General features: G+C 39.8%; 3 protein-coding genes across 10 annotated transcripts; 2 read left to right on the top strand and 1 right to left on the bottom strand.

Annotated features, from left to right (window-relative positions):
• Positions 1-1,346: 1,346 nt before the first annotated feature.
• LOC102718620 (B3 domain-containing protein Os02g0598200-like) lies at positions 1,347-7,938 on the top strand. 5 transcript variants are annotated; one of them, XM_040520530.1, is made up of 8 exons: positions 1,347-1,714; positions 2,125-2,162; positions 2,400-3,191; positions 3,965-5,372; positions 5,498-5,614; positions 5,710-5,849; positions 6,766-6,987; positions 7,177-7,264. In XM_040520530.1, exons 3-7 carry the CDS (start codon positions 2,613-2,615, stop codon positions 6,844-6,846), a joined length of 2,325 nt encoding a protein of 774 aa, XP_040376464.1. In that variant the 5' UTR covers positions 1,347-1,714; positions 2,125-2,162; positions 2,400-2,612; the 3' UTR covers positions 6,847-6,987; positions 7,177-7,264. The 5 variants fall into 5 exon arrangements, with proteins under 5 accessions (XP_040376464.1, XP_006647460.2, XP_040376463.1 ...); XM_040520529.1 differs by lacking the exon at positions 6,766-6,987 and adding an exon at positions 7,580-7,938 and having other exon boundaries at positions 1,348-1,714; positions 7,177-7,485; XM_040520527.1 differs by lacking the exon at positions 6,766-6,987 and adding an exon at positions 7,561-7,938 and having other exon boundaries at positions 1,348-1,714; positions 7,177-7,485.
• A 1,860-nt stretch (positions 7,939-9,798) lies between these two features.
• Positions 9,799-12,420, top strand: LOC102721994 (very-long-chain 3-oxoacyl-CoA reductase 1). The gene is made up of 3 exons (XM_040521055.1): positions 9,799-10,522; positions 11,211-11,280; positions 11,945-12,420. Exons 1-3 carry the CDS (start codon positions 9,873-9,875, stop codon positions 12,200-12,202), a joined length of 978 nt encoding a protein of 325 aa, XP_040376989.1. The 5' UTR covers positions 9,799-9,872; the 3' UTR covers positions 12,203-12,420.
• Positions 12,421-13,127: 707 nt separating this feature from the next.
• On the bottom strand, positions 13,128-18,038 carry LOC102718336 (uncharacterized membrane protein At3g27390). 4 transcript variants are annotated; one of them, XM_040521272.1, is made up of 12 exons: positions 17,651-18,038; positions 17,339-17,539; positions 17,103-17,252; positions 16,550-16,658; positions 15,666-15,858; positions 15,440-15,576; positions 14,839-15,127; positions 14,602-14,708; positions 14,383-14,527; positions 13,992-14,184; positions 13,676-13,916; positions 13,128-13,595 (listed from the first exon to the last, which is right to left on the bottom strand). In XM_040521272.1, the coding sequence occupies exons 3-12, from the start codon at positions 17,194-17,196 to the stop codon at positions 13,355-13,357; spliced, it is 1,749 nt and encodes a 582-aa protein (XP_040377206.1). In that variant the 5' UTR covers positions 17,197-17,252; positions 17,339-17,539; positions 17,651-18,038; the 3' UTR covers positions 13,128-13,354. The 4 variants fall into 4 exon arrangements, with proteins under 4 accessions (XP_040377206.1, XP_015689678.1, XP_040377207.1 ...); XM_015834192.2 differs by having other exon boundaries at positions 17,339-18,038; XM_040521273.1 differs by having other exon boundaries at positions 14,839-14,983; positions 17,339-18,037.
• Positions 18,039-22,953: the final 4,915 nt, after the last annotated feature.

Raw genomic sequence — 22,953 nt, 5'->3', positions numbered from 1 at the left:
GTAGATTAATATGATTTTTAAAACATCTTTTCTATAAAATTTTTTTCAAAAAATACACCGTTAGCAGTTCGGAAAGCGTGCGCATAAAAAAAAGCTAAGTTAACTTAACTGGGTGGCAAACACGGCCCCATTCTATTTGGTAGGAAAAACCGAGTATTTAAGGAAATTTTATGTAAACGTAGACATTTTTATCGTTTAGACGGTTTTTTTTCGTATTATAGTCATTTTGTCTGTTATATGACTAAAAACACACACTGATATATTTGGCATGCTGGGTTAAGTTTTTTTTGTTGAAAAATAAAATATTCTTTTATTTTCGATAGTTATCTAGTATTATAAATGAATGAATCACTTTCTATTTTCTATATAGATAATGAACTTCTATAAATAAACCTTTTCTTTAAATGTAAGATAAAAAATGCAACGTGTGTCTTTTTACTACGCCTAATAAAAAAGTCGTGTATCGATCAAACTTATCGCTCCTATGCTTTATATGAATACTAATAAATCTAAATATATATAAAAGATGTGTTTTCATCGATAAATTTTAGACATAAACATAATATTTTACATATTTTACATGTAACAGAAGAACTACTCAACCACCCAAAAAAAGCAACTATTAATAAGTAAGTCCACGACTACTCGCCGCCTTCTCTCCTACCAAAAAGGTTAACTTTTTACCACTCCCCCTCTCTCACCACCTCCGTTTCTGCGCCATCTCCCGACTCCCGTCTTTCGTGCCCTCCGACCTCCGCCGCCATCGCTGTTACCAGTTGATAGCTTCCGCATTCTTGGGGAGGAAGAGGAGTACAAGGAGGAGGAGGGGTCACCCAAGGAAAATCGCAGCAGCGTTGGTCTGTCCAAGCCGCCTGGCTTCACTCATCCTACCTAACAGTAGGAAGGTGGCATTTGGATGGGGTTTCGGTGCGAAGAAGAGGACGTCGGCCTGGCAATACTATTTCTAGAGGCAAATGCAGGTAACCTCGAGCAGTTCTCTCTCTTCATCTCATGGAGGAGAGATGTTTGTTTCATTTTATATCAGTAATTTTGTCTTTTTGGGGGGCAATCAATTTTTTTTTTGCCTCTATGGACTATGGAACTATACTAATTTGCTCACTTGTTATAGACATATTGATTATTAAATATGAAAAGAGTAACAAATAGTTAAATATTATTTTTTTTCTATCGCCGTATCGCGTATTGAGTTTAGGTGGTACTTTTTCTGTGATTTCCTGTCAAATATTGTAGCCTCATTGTTTGCTATTACTGCTAATTGAAGCTTTCGACTGCTACTCTTGTGTTTGTTCCAGGTGACCGTCTGACCGAAGAGCTTGAAGAGTGATTGCTGTCGCCAGGTCTCATTTCTCTCCCTCACTGAGTCACCGCGCTCGGGTCGTCCTCCGGCGCGACGTCCTCCGCTGGGCCGCCCTCTGCCCGTCGCCCTCCTCCGCTGCACGCCATTCTCCGCCGCGCCTTCCTCCGGCCGTCGCCCTCCTCTGGCCTTGACTGCGCGTCGCTCTCCTCCGGCCGGCCGTCCTCTGCTGCGCCCTCATCCGCCGCTCGGCATCCTCCGCCACCCCCTCGTCCGGCCGTCGCCCTCCTCCGCCCGTCGATCCCCGTCTATCCCGCCGGTCGCTGTCCGTCCCGCCAGGTCGCTGTTCAGCTCCTGCCACACAGCCAGCCTTCTTCCTCTCTTCCGGTTAGTGCAAAGGTGAACAAGTTTCTTCCCCTTCCTCCTTTCACCTCATTTTTTTCTCCTCTTGATTTACTGTCATGTGAGCAGTCTAGAGCACTTACCCATAATAATTCTTCTAGATCTATTAAAAGCTTGCATTTTCTGGGTTGATTTGTGTGGATTAAAATGTTCAAGACTTGCTCCGTTGATCTCCTACATTTGTAGTTGGTTATTTCAAAAGAAGTGCACAATAATTATAAATACAAACTGATAATTATGAAGGCAGGGATTTACTTTCATTTTGCTTACGAAAACATAATTATCTTTACTGAGTATAAAAGATTTGCTTCTACTGCAATTAAGCTAGGTGCAGAATGTAAAACATTTGTAATCTACTGAAAAATGAGCTGCTTGTGATTACTGACGATCTTTCCTTCCTCCTGTAGAATGTGGTGGAACAGGTGAGCCGAACATTGAACCACAGGTAAGCTAGAGTTCCAGTTGCACAATCCCATCAGATAGCCATGTCATTGCAGTGCATAAGAATTAGGAGTTAAGATAAATTTCAATATACAAGTTTTTGGGGTAACCTCACCACTCACAATAGAATGTATTTATACTCAGGATGTGTCTAATCCAACCAAACAGCATCTCCTCCATGCAATCTTTTGCTACAGGCAACCAAACACCATCTAACCATATCTGGGCTCATTCAATACAGGCAACCAAACAAGTGCATCTGTATGTCTAGAGACAGGCCAAACTCAGCCTGGATAAGAGAGATGAGCCATGCCTGAGGGATACGGGCGACCAAACAGGCCCTCAGGAGCTGGGACAAAGTAAAAATGAAGAAGGACAGTAATTGCAGTGATGACATGCGAAATGATGCGACGTAGAGCAAAAGAAGGATGAGAAGAGAAGGTGCCGTGACGGTATGAAGAAGAATGCGCCAAATGATGCTGGCGAAGGGGAGGAGACGTCAAACCGTGATAAGAGAAGGAACAGGAAGGCTGGAAGTGATGCCGAGGAAAGGGAGAAGAAGATGTTTAATGGTGGCAATAAGGCTAAGAGTAGGAAGGTGTCCAGCCCATTCTTTGAAAAGGAGAGGAAAAAGAAAATGTTGGGCATGAGCAGCCACCAGAATGGTGAGCAGAAGAAGAGTAACGATGACAGTGATAAGAAGAGGACAGTGCCAAAAGTGCGACATAATGACATTATGGAGATGACAATTAAGGAAAAGAAGCAGGATGTATCATTTGTTCAACCTGAGGAGAGAACATCTCAGACATTTAGCACTAATAACAAGGGAAAGAAGAGAAAGGCACTGTCCACACTGTTTAAGAGGGAGCAGAAGATGCGGGAGGCTAGCAGTGACGATAAAAAGGAGACAAAGAAGACTCGTATTGTTGCTAAAGGAAATGATAGAAAGGTTTGTAGTGATGGCAAGAAGAAAAAAAGGAAAGCATCATTCACATTCTTGAAATTCATGTGCAACAAATTCAAGGAATTACTGGTGCGTAGATTTCTACTCCCTCCGTTCCGTATTATAAAACTTTCTGGGTTCGTCTAGATTTATTCATATATCAATGTATATGTTTTGTATATGTGTCTAGACTCATTAGCATATATATAAATCTAGGCAAGACTAGAAAGTTTTATAACGTGGAACGGAGGAAATAATTGCTACCCATGTCTGATTATGTCTTTTTGCTCTTATTTAATGAGCTATTCATGACCTTGAGACTTTTAGTTAATTTCATTTTAAGATTATCTACCATTTATTAATTTAAATGTACCTCTTGGAACCTTCGGAAGACCGAAACAACCCAATGAATGAACAATCAGTTCCCCGTAGTGCATCATTATGGTTCTATAGTAACCTTCTGCTGCCACTGGCATGACCATTAATCAACTAGCCATTTTTCTTGTTGCCACCATATTAAGAACAGAATGTTTTAGCCGACAGGATCAGATAAGCAGTTATATTTCTCCTTTTCTCTCTATTCATGGGTTCAAGAAGTACCTAGCTTTCAATCATATTTTTAAGTTGGCACCAGTCTCACTGCTTAAAATTCTCTCTATATGTATTTTTAACTGTGGATCATTAGATTCCAACTAATAAATGGTCCCCATAGATCTCAAATACCCTAAAATGTAAAAAGTCTATAATTTTAAGGTCTTTTTCTCTGGTTCACTTTACTGTATTTTTCTTGTTTTTTTAATTCTTTTACTGTACCATGATTATCCTTAATCATTATGTGCCCATTATTATATATGCTTCTGCAGTTCATACCTCCAGCAGTCGCATCCAGCTTCAAGGATTTAATTAATCATCATGTATATCTTGAAGACTCAGAGGGGATGTCTTCAAAGATCAAGCTGTCGGTGGTGGATGGTTCCCTAGCATTTTATGAGGGATGGAACAAGTTCGTTTCAGAACATTTTATTACTTGGGGTGACTTTTTATTATTTGAGTACACAGCAGAATCAACATTTTCTGTGCGTGTGTTTGGTAAAGATTCTTGTGAAAGATTACATTTCAATGTCAAAAGCGGAAGAAAAGGTACCATGAAGAAAAGGAATGAAAGGTATACACTATCTGATGATTTGGAATCACATTACGATGGTCAGGACTCTGAAGACGTACACGATGCCCCCCATGTTTCTGGTGAATCTCTTAGGAACAAAGAGCCCAAAATAACAGTTGCCACTGAGATTCGTACCAGTAATCTAGCTGCTAAATCTATAAATGCAGCTTCAGAAACACAAGACTCTGAAAGAGTTGAAAGTGGGATTGGTCATGGATCCGTAGGGGCATTGGATAACATGGATAGAGATGTGGGGAATATAGTGTGTAAAACAAGGAGTGACTCTGTGCTCTTTATACCAGAAACAACAAAAAGATCTGAGGTTATTATGATAATTGATGAATCTTCTTCAACACAGGAAAATGAGGATACCATGACGCAAATGACATCAAGTGAAGATTCAGAAACGCGTCATATGACTATCAACGCAAAGAAAGACCCTGAAAGAGTTCCAGATGGTGTTTGGTGCAAATCCTCAGTAGCACTAAATAATAAGACAGAAAATGTTTTCCTTGGAGAATGCAAAAACAAGATTGTTTCACCAACATGCAGCACAGAAAAAACAAATGGGTCTGAAACAATTCCAATCACTGATGTTATTCCTTTAACATGGGGAAATGTTGACACATTTTCTCACCTCAAGGAAGGTGGAAGCACAAGAGAACCTGAACTTGCTGCTGCTACTCCAACAAAATGTACAGAAATTCATGATTCAGATGAAGATTTAAGACAGAGACATCAATGGAGTACTGTTCAAGTAAAATCTGCTATAGCTATGGACAGATATTCAAATAACAGTGATATGGATATTAGTGGAAACATTTCCAGAATATATGAAGCTCCAGGAGGTACTCGGTGCTTGGAGAAGTGGAATAAGAGTATTATTAGCGATCGAGCAGCTCTTGATGACATTGAACAGCCACAGGTTAGACCTGAAGAACTACAAAAAGCTGACAAGAAGTTAGTTGATAATTGTGGTGCAATGGGACAAAACTCAGTTGATCCATGGTTAGAGTCTGATGTTACTGATACCTGCCTCAAACCTATTGAAAATCTCTTGATTCTTGATAGCAGGACAGAGATCGACCATTTTGTCAATCAAAAAGGTGGAAGGGTGCTACCTCTCATAACACCTATGATTTCTGAAAGCCTGAAACTAATATTTACGAAGTTATTTCTGTTGTTTAGTTAGAAGATAAGTTTTATTTATAGCATATATTGTATTTGGTAGGAGCTATTGTTCAACTTCAAACAAAAACAGAGCCATTGAAACCAACTGGTAGCACTGGAAGTATACAGGGGGACAAGATTCCAGTGTGTGTCAACCATATACTTGCTCAACAATCAGGTGAACTTACCTAGTTTGTTTTGCTGTAAAGTTAATGAGAGGCTGACCAATTGCATATTTTATTTCTTGCTGGGAACTTAAATTCACCCATGCAGAAGAGATCCCCCAACAGGAAAATGGAAAATTCACCAGTTGTGTGATCCCAGTTGCTCTGCTGGTCTCCGAGGCTAAACTCTTGGACCTCGATGATCATTCCTTACAATTTCGCATTCCTTCCACCATTCAGAAATGGCTTGTGAGTTGTTCGTATCCTATGGATAATTCCTTTTGCATCCCATTGTTGTCTAGTATATTATTATAGCAAGGACAAATAAGTCACCATATCTTCGCTCATGGAGTCTAGGATAATAAACTAGCACACTATCAGACAAAAATAAGGATTAGCACCTTTGGATTGTAATGGATCCACATTATAAGGGGTGCCGTGCTCTGATTCCATGGTGGGGAAACACCACCGGAGGATAGTCGGGAGGTGTTGTCTCATGAGGGGAGGACTTAAAGAGTTGATTTAGCCAGGAGGCCTAATGCTAGCCTGGGTTGGGTGAAGAATATTGGGTCAATTGATTTTAAAATAGTTGTATAAGTTGTGCAGTTGTATTTTCAGCAATAAGCGCATATAGGAAGTGGAATTCTACCTTCAAAGACAAACATGAATTGTTAAAATATCTAGCAGTTCAAAAATTGATATCTAGGTACATATGTACTTAAGCATCCGCGTGTTCATAATATTACACCAATATAGTTTTATAAAATACTGCTAAATAAGTCAAATGGTCAACATGCATTTTTAGTGTCCATACTAGCAGTAATCTAGTAGTCCTTCCAGTAAAAAATATTTGTCGTTTATGACAAGATTTGATCAAACTTATAAAATTTCAACAAACAATTTTATGTTAAAATAAATTTATAAAACCTAATATGTTTATGATATTATGATAGCACTTTTCGAGGAGAACATATGGATAGCATTTGTCTTGTATTTAAAATAAGCATTTAAGAAATAATTGCTTGTCAGAATTTTATAAATTTGACCAAATCTTATCCTTAACGACAAATATTTTTTTTGTGTGGTTAACGACAAATATTTTTGACCGGAGGGAGTAATATATCTCTAGATTCATTAATCCACACACTTTGTGCAATTTGTGAAGGTTTTCAGCTACACCGTGGGGCAATGGATGCCAGTTGTCGAGTGCAATCTTGTTGGATGGGAGACATCTGTTACTGGCTAGGCCACATAAAAAGCATTACTTCAGAATAGCTCGTTCTTGGTTATGATTGTACTGTTGAGGCCTGACTTCTTATGTTTTCTATTTGTCTTAATTCGTCAGTAGGCCATTGTAAAAGATGCCCCTCTACTAATTTCACAGTAGGTCAGTAGCTACTTGTTCTTAGATATGCCCATCAATCATCAATCTACTAAAATCACAATAACGACTTGATGCAACATAAAACTTCAGTGTTGACTTAGCGTTGCCTATAAGGCTATAAATTTAGTTCCTGCTACTGTTGATGAAAATGACAATCCCATTGACTGCTCTTTCCTTGCTGTCTTTGCTTAGGAGTTGCCGAAATCACTTCCAATTACTTTTCGTCACAAAGGAAGGCTAGACCGGAGGGTCGTAATCCTCAAGGATCCCATGAAGAGGCTATGGCCAGTCTTTTACCATGACCACCCGATCTTCGTAGGCTTCACCTCAGGCTGGAAAGCTTTTGCTGCAGCAAACGATCTTCAGTCTGGCGATGTCTGCAAGCTTGTGAAAGAGCCGGACGAATATGAGCCAGCATTCCAGGTTCAAATCACAAGAAAGTGATGGCAAGTGCTCAGCTATCTGGGTGTGCACCATCTTCAGTAGAACAAAGTCTCTTAGGTGGGTTGCCTTGCCTCTGCATCGTCTTGCTACCGTACCTTTTGTTCTGTTTATCAGAAAATCTATATGGCTCAGGACTGGAGACTCGGTGCAGGCACCAAGAAACTATTCCTTTTGGTTGCAACTTGCAACAACAGCAACAGTGCAGCTGCTGGCTGGACACCAACCAGGCTGTGTGAAAGCCGCCGTTGTAGGGGTCGCCCTGGGTTGGCTGTTCCGCTGCATATGTGCCTTGACTAATGCGTGTCAAGTTCGTGTATTGTATACAACAAGTCTTGCTGTCGAAGACGACTGATGGACTCCAGAAATGTGAGAGCCGACCATGGAACTTGTGTTGACAAAATGTTTGGTAAAGTGTCCAAATTCAAATCCATATATATATCCCTTTTGGTCCTGGAATCTGAACTCTCGACGCTCCCAGGGCACCACGTAAACCATGGATCGCTTTGTCAGTTTGTTGCATGCTTGTTCTTTAATCTAGGTTATCATGCTTTTAAACTCCTAAACGCTACGTTTCGTTAAAAAAATATAAAAAAATTCACATGTGATATTTTAAAACCAAGACGTTTACTTTATAATAACTAATTTAGTAGTTTATACCCTTAAATAGCTAAAACAATTTCTAAGAAAACCAAAATTCTCATAAGAAATGAACGGGGCCTAACTCTAGAAAGAAAGATGGTGTTGTTCATAAAGGTTTCTCATTCTAGGCGATGCACTGGGGATTTCTTTTCGGCCAAGCTCTGTCTGTTATATATATTAATAATGTTAACGAGGAGAAAGGCACGGGGTCTTCGGGTTAGCACCGATACAAGACTCATTTTTTTAGAATTTATTTTCGTGACTTCTTCCGTCAGTATGTGTTTTGTTTATTTTTGTAGGTAGCAACTGTTCTGGATAAGAGTTTAGTGAAGTTAACCTTATAGATGTTGGTGTACCAAACTTGTATAAAGAGTGTGGTCAAACAATATAAAGCTCATGGCTCTGCTTTTGTGGTTGAACTCGTGGTGCTGACATCCTATCCCGTGCTTCCATCCAATATAAAGATTGCGGTTATCCATCGACGTTAGACAACGTCATAACATGTCTTTTTAACGTATAATAACTATATCAAAATATTTTTAGAAGTTGTTGTACACAAATAAGTGTCGCTAAGCTCACTAAAATTCTTATCCACAATAATGCTTGGGCATTCACGTCAGGGGAGACACAACGAAAACACAATATTTGGTCTAAATGATGGGTTGGATGGAGTAACAAATGAAGATTTAACATGAGAAGCAAAATGTCTAAAAAATAAGAGAAAAATATTATAGTAATGGCTGATTTTCTAAGTCTTAAAGCGTCATAGCTCGTGTATGTAAGTAATATTTTTATTATGTAGATGATTCATATGTATGCATTATGTATCCATGCTTGTACCATAAATAATTTCTCTAACACGCTACGTGAGATGAAGACCAGTGACAAATCCTGACTTATTTATAATCTTATTGAGATAGTGATATACATATTATCTATGGACACCATGGTTTAAAATTCCAGTGGTGAAGTTAGTAACCACAAGTCATAAATGTGCATATCCCATGTATATAATTACTTGAAAAAAAATATTATTTCCCAATACTAAGGGCCTCTTTAAAATGAATGATTGCCAAAATATAGAGCATAGAAAAAACTGTAGGAATAATTTAAAATATATGAAAGTTTTAAAATTGTCATTTGATTGATATGTAGGAGAAACACATGAATTTCAAAGAAAATGGTAGGAATATCTTTTTTTCTCGGTGGTCTTCATAGGATTTTTTTTTCTATATGATTGAAGTCCTCCAAATTTATAATGTTTTTTCTTTAAATCAGTGAGTCCTAAGTTATAATCACCTGTTCATTTTTTCTGATCATAAGCTGTAACGACTTAAGGTGACCAACAAGTAATTAACCGTAATATTTTGCATATTCCTAGCAATATAAAAATAAATGAAAAATAAGATACGACCAAAAAAAATACCTAACTCCGATGTCCGATATTAAAATTACGTTCTAAATTAAAATTGGTTTACGAGGCGTAAACCAAGGGGGATGGGGTGGTAAATTCGACTTTCAAAAGCCGTGTTATCGTGTATCGTTGTCAGTTTTCACCCACTCAAAAGCCGGCGTTGCAACGGTGTTCCAGCCTTCCAGGCAGCAGATCGCCCGGCGGTGCACCGGTTCCACCAACCCCACCCACGTTCCCCTTCCCCCACCCAAGCATCCATCCATTCCATCCACGCGACTCCGCATCGCCACCGCTAAATATTTATAAACTCTGACCGCTTCCGCAACAACGCCAACCGGACAGCAGCTCAGCGCATCTCAGCTCCGCTCGCCTCGCCCTCGCCGCCACCGCCATGGCCGGCACGTGCGCGCACGCCGAGTTCTTCCGCGCGCAGCCGGCGTGGGCGCTGGCGCTGGCGGGGGTCGGCCTCCTGGTGGCCGCCCGCGCCGCGGTGCTCCTCGCGCTGTGGGTCTACGCCGCGTTCCTCCGGCCCGGGAAGCCCCTGCGCCGCCGCTACGGGGCCTGGGCGGTCGTCACTGGCGCCACCGACGGCATCGGCCGCGCCATGGCGTTCCGCCTCGCGGCCTCGGGGCTCGGGCTCGTCCTCGTCGGGCGCAGCGCCGAGAAGCTGGCCTCGGTGTCGGGGGAGATCAGGGGGAAGTACCCCAAGGTCGAGGTGCGGACGTTCGTGCTCGACTTCGCCGCCGAGGGGCTCGCCGCCGGGGTGGAGGGGCTCAGGGAGGCCATCCGGGGGCTCGAGGTCGGGGTGCTCGTCAACAACGCCGGGGTCTCGTACCCGTACGCCCGCTACTTCCACGAGGTGGACGAGGAGCTCATGCGCACCCTGATCCGGGTCAACGTCGAGGGCGTCACGCGGGTCACGCATGCCGTGCTCCCGGGCATGGTGGAGAGGAAACGCGGCGCCATCGTCAACATCGGCTCCGGCTCTTCCTCCGTCATGCCGTCCGATCCGCTCTACTCCGTCTACGCCGCCACCAAAGCGTAAGCTCTCTCGCCTTCTTATCCCCAATCACCACTACTCTGCAATGTGTTCTTAAGTACGTACTAGATTAAGTTTTATTTGAATTTTTATGCTTCTACTTCCCTGCTTGTACCTCAGTACTTGATTTTACAATTTAAGGTGTTTGTTAGGATCCAATCTATTCTAGTAAGATTTGAGAGTTTAGATGGGGAAACTCTGTGAACACTTTCGGTGTGAGCTGTTAGTTCTGATGTCGTACGCATATCAGATTCTGGTGCCAATCCTGAAATACAGGTTAGATGCGTGAAATAAAAGTAGCTGGAGACTGGAATTACATCTTTTAGTGATTTTTGACTTTGATGTGCTACAGTTGTGCTCAGATCTGCTGTGAAATCAAGTCTGCAGTCTGTTAGTGTAGTACTAGAAGAATGTGAACAACTTATTTTTAACATGCCATAATATTAGAAAATCACATGTGCCTGTTTCTGTATTAGCCTGTTAAAGCAAGCCATAAATTGACATTTCTGCTCTGTACCATTTCCATGTGAACTAAACCTCTTCACATGTATTACCATGTACATATTTATACGTGTTTAAATGAATTGTTTACTGTGCTTCAAATAACAGTGAACTTCCACTCACACAATTTCAATCCACCTATGTTGGTTGATGTAGGATATTGCAACTAATTAATTTTTTGTTTCTCAGTTACGTTGACCAGTTCTCAAGATGCCTTTATGTTGAGTACAAGAGCAAGGGTATTGATGTGCAATGCCAGGTAATGACTAGTTTTGGTCTCTCAAGTTTCAAAGCATCTTCTTGTATGTGGTTCTTGTGACATCACCATCTGAATTTCCTTATATTGGAATGAATTATTGGTATTAGTCACTTGTTATGGTCATAATAACCTCGTCTCTAATCAGCAGGTGAAATTTCAAATGAAATAACCTTGTTTTAATCAGCCTCCTGTAATGTTATGGTAGAGGCTTTGTAAATTATGTGCTCAAAATTTAAGTATTTCTAAAATGGGCAGACTGCTAAGGATAAATCATTGCATAACAATATAGATATGATCTACGAACACCGACAAAGGCCTTCTCAAATAAAATCATTATTTCCTGCTGCCTACTTTAACTTTTAAGATTGTTTCTCTGATTACAGAGCTTTACCTACTTTTTGACTCAGCTTGTTTGTCATTGATAATTTAGTTTTATGAAGTGCTCTTCCTTGACTAAAACAGAATTTAGATTATTGGCTAAGCCTACATTGCATATGTAAATGAGAAATCAAGAGCATGTCTGTAGATCTGAAGCCCCTTGAGTGTACCTGGTAGTCTATCAGGAAAAAAAACATGTAAAATCATGTGCAAATTTATCCACCTTTTGTTTGGACATTGTTGACTTCTGCACAGCACTCTTAACTTGACTTTTCAATCTATTCAGGTTCCCTTGTACGTGGCAACAAAGATGGCGTCTATCAGGAAGTCCTCTTTCTTTGTCCCATCTGCAGACACCTACGCCCGTGCTGCCATTCGCCACATTGGCTATGAGCCGAAGTGCACACCGTACTGGCCACACTCTGTAATGTGGTTCTTGATCTCCATTCTCCCCGAGTCACTCATAGACAGTATACGCCTTGGAATGTGCATCAAGATCCGCAAGAAGGGGCAGGCAAAAGATGCTAAGAAGAAAGAACAGTGATGCTTCAGATACTCATTGTTGTTGAGATTTTTACTGTTTCTTGAGCATGTTGGACTAGTACGTAGCTCTACTGTACAAGTTCATAGATACATTACCGTCCAAGTTTAGATCGTGAGTGATGTTCTTTGCACTAATTATGAAACGCGACTGTAATCTTTGATTTCCTACTGCAATGCCAGATTCATACTCGGAATTGAAGTTGACTTGGAAAAAAACAACCGTGTATGTCTTTCAGAACTATCTTAAGTATCTGTTCCTTCTTGAGCTCTTGTTCCTTCTCATCTGTGGCTATCCAGACCTCCAGATTCTATTCATTCCAGGAATCAAGTCCAAAGAAGGCATTAGTCACTAATAAATCATTAAGCACAAGAATCTACTTGCCAGGTGCCTAAATATGCAAGACATCATCACCCTCATCTTTTTCTTCTTAGGCTTGTTTGACAAAATTTGAATTTCAACCTTAAATTAAATTTAAATTAGGGTTTTTTCAACATGATTTATTTTCAGTCCTAACTTTTAGATTGCTAAAAACATGTAAATATAAGTTTTATTCACAAACCATTTTTCATTTGCAAATATGCCCCCCTCCCCACCCACACACATTTCTATTTGGGGGCACAACCAATGCTTCTAAAAGGAGGATGTTTGATTCTAAGGCTTGTTTAGTTACCAAAATTTTTTTTCAAAAATATCACATCGAATTTTTAAAAATTTAAATAGAGCATTAAATATAGATAAATCAAAAAACTAATTGCACAGTTGTGAAAGAAATCTTGAGACGAATCTTTTGAGCCTAATTAGTCCATGATTAACCATAAGTGCTACAGTAACCAACATATGCTAATGACGGCTTAATAGGCTCAAGAAATTCGTCCCGCGGTTTTCAGCCGAGCTGTGAAATTCGTTTTTTCATTCGTGTCTAAAAACTTCTTCCAATATCAGGTCAAACATTTGATGTAACATATTTCCCAAAAAATTTTGCTATCTAAACACCACCTAAAAACAAAGAATCTTGCAACATACAGTTCATTCAAGAGTGTATGGGGTTAGCTTCATACACTGTTCTAAAGACTTTTGTACAAATTAAGTCAACTAAAGTAGCTCTAGAAAGACGATGGGGGGAGCTTCTCTTTGGCCTTTCTGCCCAAAATATCAAGGGTCACTTGTCAACTGTGCCTCCTGATCATCACCACGGCTGCTAGTCCTCTTCCCCATCGATCTCTGGCTAAGCATTCGACCGATGCCACTTCTGAGCTTTCGCATCTGGGATCCACTGCCAGATTGGCTGCCACCCATTGTCCTCTCAAGCTCTTCAGAGAGTGATCTGACTAGGTCATCGAAACGGCGCTTCGCTGTTGGGTACCTTGATATTGTCTTGGTGATCCCTTGCAATCTTGCATAGTGTTAAAAACAGATTAGAAAAATGAGCACTTTATTTTTTTTGTAAACGGGCAGGTCGATGAACAGAAGTACCTCCGGGAAAGTGCGTCTATTTCAGCTTGTTTTCGCTCGTTCAATGATGGCAGATGAGGAAGAGACTCCTTGAGGCGCTTCGGATCACTGGTCAGTAGCACTCGCTTCTTGAGGTATGCTTCCTCCTCTTCTGTAAAATTCTGTGCTTTTATTTGCTCTTTGATGACCATCAGAGGATCAAAGAACCAATCGAAGATTGTGTTTTTAGGCCTGTTGTCAGATGTTATTTCAGAACCATCACCTGCATAATTTCAAAGGCTAAGTAAAGCTAAGTCATAGCACTTGTTTCTGATGATGAAAACAGATTTTTACTTACTTAGAATTAGGCCATCAGAATTAGATTTTGCAGATCTGATGAGGGCATGAAGAATAACATATGCAGGCAAGCCAACATTAAGTATTCCAACTTTTCCTGACTTTGTTTCTTCGATATCTTTTGGAGTTATCACTGCTTCAGCAACCAAAACCTCACCGTGGTGCTTACACTCCACAAAAAGGTGATCTAGCAACTAAATAACACTATCAATCAGACAAAATTGCGCAAGTTTAAAGCATACTATCAAATGAGAAGTGAAAATGTCAAAATGGTACGATCAAGCAGCACAGTGTAATCTCTAGAAGTCTGAAACAGGTATTGCCTGTAACATAGTACTCCTACTTGAGAATGATTCAGCAGAATCTGTCAATTTTAGCCTACATAAGATCACCTTAAATGGATTGAACTCTTCAAAGCTGCCCTTAAATGATGTAACACGTGATGGAGCTTTCTTCCCATCTTGCTTGTCCTTGAATGAGACAGGCCTTGATAACGAACCACTCTCTGTCGAAGCTTCATTTTTCCTGTATTTAAACCTAGGCATGTAAAGTTTTAAAGTTAGTTCGCATCATTCAGACAGAGGATTCAAAACATGGTAGCATCTACATACCTGGGAAAGCAGGATCCTGGTGCCATGTCAAGCACATCATTTGTATATTCATCAAAGATTGACACTGATGATAATACATAATTTAGTCCCATGACAAGCGAGGATTCCTGGCACATTGACGCATTTGCATAAGTAGGCTTCAGGAATTCACCTCAAATAAGTTGAAGAAGCTAACACTCAATCATGTATTTTTGCTAGAAGATAAAATATATGTTCTGTGATCATAAAGTTAGCTACCTGATAAACCACAACAGCAGCATAAGCACCTAAAGGAACACTGGAGATGACAGAGGCTAGAAAAGCTCCGAAAACAGCAAACGGCCAGAGAAGAATAGCAAGACCAGCAAATGGCACACAAGCTGTCTCCAGAAAAGGTCCTTCTCTGCCAACTAAGTCTTCGATTAGTCGCTTCCATCCTTTGAAAAGCATCACAGGGAACTTGTAGAAAGCAATTAGTGTGAACATTATTCCATCCACTAGAAGCCCACATGCAGCAGCGAATAATGCACCAGGAATGTCAAGCAGTCTGGGAGATGGAGAATTATTATCTGAATTTGTTATACGGAGTTCTTCAAGAAAATAAGATCAAGACAGGGGTATTCAGAAATAAATAGAACAAATTTTGAAACTATAGCATGGTGAAGTTAGTATTACAAGGGAAATTTCCACATATCTTTTTTCTAAAGTAGGATCTTAGTTCAAAATCTATTAAAACATTAATTGTTCATGGATGTATAAGAACAAATGTCCCAGATAAAAAAGATGAATTGAATTCGTGAGAAGATTGTACTATTAGAATCTTAGGTGAAGCTTCAATGTCCTGACCAAGAAAACACACCTTATTTCATATGGCTTTCCATCAGGAGGTGCATGAAAACGAAGGTCATCCATTATTGAAAAATATGAATGGAATAGTAAATCTTTCAAATCCCTAACTACCGTACAGCTTCCTGTGATAGTACTCCATGTTCCATCCTGCATTTCAAGTTGCATACACCTATGTAAAACTTTAGAAATATAAGAACAAGGAAAATACCAGGGTAAAAGCAGGAAAAGGAATGTACCACAAAACAGTGGTATAGTGGTCTTTCTTTTCCTTCGCCAACTGCATCAAATGTAGCCATTACTGGAGCTAGGAAACCATACACCAAACCAGCTAGGACGCTTCCCACGATCCCAAGAATAAGCCACAATACTAAAACGACAGATGCAGCAAGAAGAAGTAGCAGCTTTACAACAGGTCCCACAAGCTTGGATCTGCCTTCCACAAAAAAAGATGAGAAGTGTATATAAGTACATACAGGGGATATCCTGCACAATTTTGAGTGGAGCTAGATACAACTCATTAATTCTATTTCCTACATATAATTATATTTTCTATACGATAGATGTTGATAGTAGAGTTGGATTGCACACACATCTCCTGTCTTTTGTTTCTCTAAGTATATATGTTTTTTGTTTATAACTATATCGATCAATCTACACCATTCTAATCTGGCAACATGATCTAATAGTTCAAATCTTTTTTACTTTTCGCTGATTAATGTGGGAATGTCTAGTCTCTAGAGGGAGCGTGATGACTTCTTTTCGAGCTATCTTTCTAATATATAGATAGATAGATTTCCATAATAATATGGTGCTTCCTCCATTTCATAATATATTTGGCAATTTTGACTGGCAGTTTTCGTAATTTGACCTCAATATCTTTAAACTTAAAGCATCTTTAAATGGTTTGATTGACAAATGAGATTTAACTGTTTATAGTTACAGTGTAATACACTTCAGTAATATGGTATATGTTTTAATTACTTTTAAGTTTATTTATAAAATATAACTAGTAAAATCAAAACAATGACAAGTCAAAATTGCCAAGTAGGCAAGTATTATAAAACGGAGGGGGTATTTTTTTTTTCTTTTGAATTAACTTATACAGAGTTGTGAACACTACCTGATGATGCAGTAGTATGTCCAAATCACATGCATAGGCCATAAGCCAATAACGAGTGAAGAGATTCCGATCATCATAATAAGCCATGCCCATGGGAAGAGCAAAGCACCTGCATGCATAGGAAAAAGGCATTACAATTCAGCATAACAATCTTGGAATTTGTAGATACTTAACATTCCCTTTTGCAATGAACAGTTCCAATCAGTTTAAATGAAGTGCATGGGACAAACTACAACTGAACCAGGCATGATGGCTAAAGTCCAAAAACCTTAATCAATCAGCCAAAATAGAAGCAAAAAGTAAAACGACGACATCCTCTGCAATTCAACTCCAACCCATTCTACCATACCACCCCAATGCAAGGAAATTCAAATGTGTCACCCAAAGAGATCTTCAGCTCGCCACTCTCATCAAACTAATAGATAGGCCACAGGTCTACAACACATAATTTGGTCGATAAAAAAGCCATCCTCCAACGCAATTCAACCTCCCTAGGATGAACAGGATGAACTCAAACAAACAGGATGAACTCCCATCCAATACTTGTGCTCACCTTTGATGATCCCCAGGAGGAGAAGGCCGACGAAGAAGGGCAGGAACTTGAAGAAGGTCCAGACAGAGGCCCCAATCCCAGACGGCGGCTCCATCGACAACCTTGCCCCCCAACCGAAAGACCACTCCTTTTCTTCACCACCGATCAACCCTGCCCAACCCAAGCACGGCACAAATCCAACAAAACAATGAGAGAAAAAAGCAGTCAAGCAGCAAAATTTCTTTCCAATAACTCACCAGTCGGTCGTCAGGCCCAAACCAGAGATGCGAAACCTTCAATTCTGCAACTGGCACCAAGAAACGAAAGCCCCAGGAACTGCCAAGAGAGTAGAGAGAGGGCGAGACCGGGCAAAGCGGGCTCTCATCCACGTCCCGCCGCTGCTGGTGGTGGTTGCGGTTTGGCAAGAAGCCAAGAACTACCGCGCCTAGAGATTGGCGCTGCAGGTATGGGCGGTTAACTAATCAAAGAAGAACCCACCAAAAGGGAAGCAAGAAAGGCTCCTGATATATACTACTAGAGTAATCAAGAAACAGTAAAAAGGCCTCAACCGCTCGCCACCGCGCTGTCGCTGCCCACGCGAATCTGATCCCGCGAAGAGGAGCGCAGGGGCAGGGCACCGCACCCTTGGGAAAAGGGACGCAACGCAACCGGTGCAGAGCAGAGAAAAAGGGGCTTGCTTTGCAGCTCAATTTGCTGGGGGTGGCGGTGGCGGAGGAGTGGAGGTCAGCTGGCTCGGCAGCAGCAGCAGCAGCGGGGGAGCTGGGAGGCAGCAGGGAGGAGAGGGAGGGAAGGAAGGAAGGAAGGAAGGAATGGCCGACCAGATGCGTCGCTTGGTGAGCAGAGCACATGCCATCTCAGTTTCTGGGGTCTGGGCCGCGAGACGAGAAGGCCACAGGAGAAAAGAGACAAGGAGGTCGATGGCCTCACTTGGATCCCGGTTTCAGGGAGATTTGGATTCGGGTGTTGTTTATTCAATCACAAATTCACAAGCGGGGGAATCGAATTTCAGTTTCTAGATTCGGATGTTTTTCGGGAACATGGGTTTGCATGTCAAACTTTTATTTAATTTCTAAAATCTGTGACCGTTGGTTATAGCTTCTTTGAAGCAAATGTCAAAATAAATTCTATCGCCCTAAAAGATAAATTCTAAAATTTGCAGTACGTGATATTAAAAAATTACAATAAGTTATAAAAAGGTACGTACAAAATCATCGTTATTTTCTCTAATTATGAGATCTTGCCTTGGATAGGATAAGAGCAGGTACAATAGCAGGCTATAAGCATATTTTAAAGAGATAAAAGGGAAGAGATAACAGAGATGAGCTACTAAATTGGAAGCCAGCTGCATACAAACTCCAAGACAGTGTGTATATGACATGTGGAACCATTCACTAATATTTTGTAGGTAACTATTGTATAAATTGACTGAACTTGCTCTAAGACAAATAGATCAATGTCTAATAAATAAATAGCACAAACAAACTTATTTATATTCCTATGAAAACGAGTAGGTGTGAATTTATCACCACTTCACCGCAACTTCTTTTCTTTTAAAACATAGTAGAGGACTCGTATTTCAGCTATGCTTCCTCAACTCTCTATTACATTATATGAGAAAAGAAAGTGGAGAGGTCATGTCAGTAATATATATATATATATATATATATATATATATATATATATATATATATATATAAACTAATATGTGCACCTCCATAGAATAAACTATTCTATGCCACCTCCCCTCACAAGGCACAAACCTATCTCTCACCTCCTTCCAAGGACTCAAAAGCTCTCCTAGCATGGTCAAACCTTTTTCCCGCCGGTCAAACTCATCCTTTAACTTCCCTCCACACCCCACCTTTGTCCAGTCTTATGTATCTGAAAAGTGCAGTAACACGAAGGCAAAAATACAGTAACATGCCTTATAAAATGCAGTTACAATACCATGACGGATCTAATTTTTTAAATCACAATTTTTTAACCACCGTAGTGAAAACGATTTTAAAAAATAATATAAGACACATGAGATATTGTTCTCTAAAGATTGAGAATACAACATTTTAGCTCTCCTACATGTATTAGTTGTATTATAGCAATAGTATGGAGTCATATCTCGTGTTACTGCACTTCGATCATAATATTACTATACTTGTATCATGACTTTAGTGCCGTAAAAACTGTAAAAACGCACATGTTACTACACTTATACCATAATTATGCAGTAACAATATACATACTTTATAGTAACATGACGTTATAGCGTTACTGCAACTATTGCCATAACATTAGTGTATACTAATACAAATCCTATAGATATTTCTTAAGATTTTAAACTTTAAACAACTTTATCTCTCACCTCATATATTATTTTTTAAGAATCTTTGTACCATATTATTTGAAAAAAAATGTTTTAAGAAAAGTAGATCTCACATGGGTATTTTTCGTCGTTGTTACCGCAAATTAGTCGTCGCGTTACTGCATTTTTATCGTCACATTACTGCACAATTCCTGTGAGACGAAAGGTGAGTTTAGACAGACATGAGGACCCATAAGGGAGTTGACCTACGTAGTTAACCCTTTGACCAACCTTTTAATTAGGTGGAGGTGGGTTTTGGGACTTGGAAAGAGGGTGGGAGGTGGGATGGGCCTTGGGAGGTCTTAAAAGGGAGAGGTGTAGAATAGCTTATACTAAATGGTGCACATATTAGTTTTGTTTTATATATATATATATATATATATATATATATATATATATATATATATATAGCAATGAAGAAATGTTATATGCAAATAATTATTATGATGGATATAATAAGTTAATTTTTTTTCATTAAAATTCCGTCACAATACCCACACACTATGTTAGTATCATCAAATTTTCCATTATAAAGTTAACAGGTATCTTTAAAAAATATCTAACCAACGCTGATGACTTTTCTTAGGAAATCATGCTTCTTTAATACATGGCACGAATAGCTCAACTGAAGGTGGCACATTTGGTTGTTGCATTAATCTCACTCGCTATTCTAAGAAATAGGTTAGTCATCGTTTTGTATTCTTGTGTGTGTGATCTTTATTACACATCTTTTCCATAACTACAGCATAATTTCCCATATTTGCTACCCACATTACACCTCTAATCCTCTCTCCTTTGTTCTATTTGCATGGAAAATTTCCCTTCGGAATGTCACGGCAGTACAATGTACTGATTCTCTAATTCCGTAGTGCCTCCAAGGGATATATGTTTGAGATTGATAGATGCACACAGTTTTCTTTATAATGAATACATACTTCAATCGATGTTTGTTTCATCTCCCAAGATAAATCACATCAAGAAGAGATTACTGATATATACTATGGCCATCGCATACTGAACATTCAGTTCGAGAGAAAATGTGCTATATCATCTTATTCTGTCTTGACCACGAAAAAGGTAAATAACCACGGATGATATCAAACGTATTATCGTCACTTTCATCCAGGCAAAACATGTCGTCACTTTCTCCTTTCTTACGTCATGCCTAGCACGATGTTATCTTATTCCGCGCTCCACTGGCGTCTTGACTTCGTGTTTTTACTCATCGTACTGGACCGTTACTGTCACAAAATGATCTCACCTAAAATAATCTTATATTTAATTTATCCGAGATATTGATGTGACATACTAGATACATAATACGATTATTTTCGTAATATGATTAACCAGACGTAGCACGTATTGTGAGATAAATGGTCTGGAGTAAGGGGCGTAGTATAGCACGTACATATGTCATGTAACTAAACAACTTATAGAAAAAACCAATGACACAGATTATAGCATGTACGTCCATGTTCCTATATATTATTAAAAAATTACTTTTGGGAGCAACACATAATCTCATTAATAAAATTACTCAAAGTACTGCTATCAAAAAGTAATTTGTTTACTCAATGAGAGTTGACAATTTAGCCATGTGATTTTCCCTGTCGAAGAGTAATTTGATTACTCTAGATACAACAAAAATCAGACGAGTGATTTTTTTTTACTTGTCCAATGGAAACAATGTTGCTTCATCAACACCGCATGAGAGATCTAATAATATTTTTACTGTGAACTTGTTAGGCATGGAATCTTATCCATTCATTTTTCCAATGGATGGTGTAGGTTGCATGCTATAGTGTCATCGTTGTAGTACATGTCTAATGATTTGTTTTGAGTGAACAGTAACATCATCAATTTCAGTCTTTGGATTCTGGATAGTCCCAGTTCAACTGCTTAAATTGAAGTCACGCTAGGTACTGCTCGGAACAAAATCCGTCAGATTAGGAAGGGAGTGGGGTGGGTGTTCAGTTACTTTGGTTCGGTTAGTTCGATTAGACGTGAAATTCGGTTACCACAAGGTCAGAAAGTAAGACCGAAATTAGTTTGGGAAGGATCGAGCAATTCGGTTTCGATTTCGATCTTGACCGAATTTGACAGATTGAGATTGTAGCAAAAATGATAGGAATTATAAAAAAATTGACAACAGCTCTCCTCTTTTATATCTTCTTTCTTTTTATAACTCAGTAACCAATGATAACACCAAATCAGAAATATATTAACAAATATACTTGTATAATTCGATATACTTTATGGGCTAGTAGACTTTAATGTTTATTATTTACATTAGTTTGGTTATTTCGGTTGACCGATAAATATTCTCAAGTTAACCAAAAATATTTTGATTAGTCCCACCTGGCAACCGGAAAATTCGGTTTCGTTTTTCTTTTCTACCCACACAACTAGAAGCGAGAGGGAACAGTAGTAGCGGGCCGTATCCGGGCCTCTCGGGGCCGAGCCCAATGAATGCAATGGGAAGAAACCAGCCTCACAGAGCAGCAGCCGATTTTGACCCGAAGAAGAAGACGATGATGATGGCGGCGGCGGCGGCGGCGGAAGGGAACCCCCACCCCCACCCCACCGACCGCCCGTGATCGCCGGCCACCGCAACGCTGCAGTACCCGGTACCCACCCACTCCCCCTTCCTCCCACACTCCACGTACGCTAATCCGACGGGACAGGACGGGAGGAGGACCGCGCGATTCGCGCGTGCGCACGCGGTTCCACGGCTGGTACCGCGTGATGATGATCCATCCCGCGGAGAGGCGCGGGTAGAACCAGGGATCGATCATCTCCGGGAAGAACCGGTTGAGAGCTGAGAGCCTGAGACCCAATCACCCAATCCAAGGAGAGAAGAGGGATGAGCCTGCCGGCATCAAGAAGATCGAAAAGGGCAGAAGCAAATGGGTTCCGAGAGGGACCGCCGGCTAGGCTGCCGTCTTTTAAAAAAATCCCATATTTTATGACACCGTTGACTTTTAAATCGCATTTGACCATTCGTCTTATTTAAAATTTATATCCAACTATGCAAAATTATAATACATAATTAAAGTGTATAATAATAAATCATATTATAACAAAATAATTAATAATTATATATTTTTTAATAAGATAAATGGTTAAATGTGGACCTAAAAGTTAACGGCGTCATAAAAAAAATATGGAGAGAGTATTTATTAACAACGCAAAATAGCAAAATAATATATGAATAAAACTTATATATAAATATATGCTATTTGTGATCTAAACATAAAGATGGTAAAATAAAATACGACAAAAAAGCTTTAAAATCTATACCAAAATTAAAACTAAAAATTTAAATTTTATTTATAAGGATAAATAAAAGCGAAAAGATAAGGGTGTTTTGAGGCAGTGGGTAGTGGCGGCTTTGCATCCTCTCGTCTCGCTGATGATGATGATGAGAGATCGGAGAACAGGGCAAGAATGGGGTGATAGCGGGATAAGCGGGTAAGAACTTTTTTTTTTCAC

The sequence above is a fragment of the Oryza brachyantha genome, chromosome 2 (genome assembly GCF_000231095.2).
Source record: "Oryza brachyantha chromosome 2, ObraRS2, whole genome shotgun sequence".
Classification (NCBI taxonomy): domain Eukaryota; kingdom Viridiplantae; phylum Streptophyta; class Magnoliopsida; order Poales; family Poaceae; genus Oryza; species Oryza brachyantha.
This window is presented reverse-complemented; position numbering and strand designations above follow the sequence as displayed.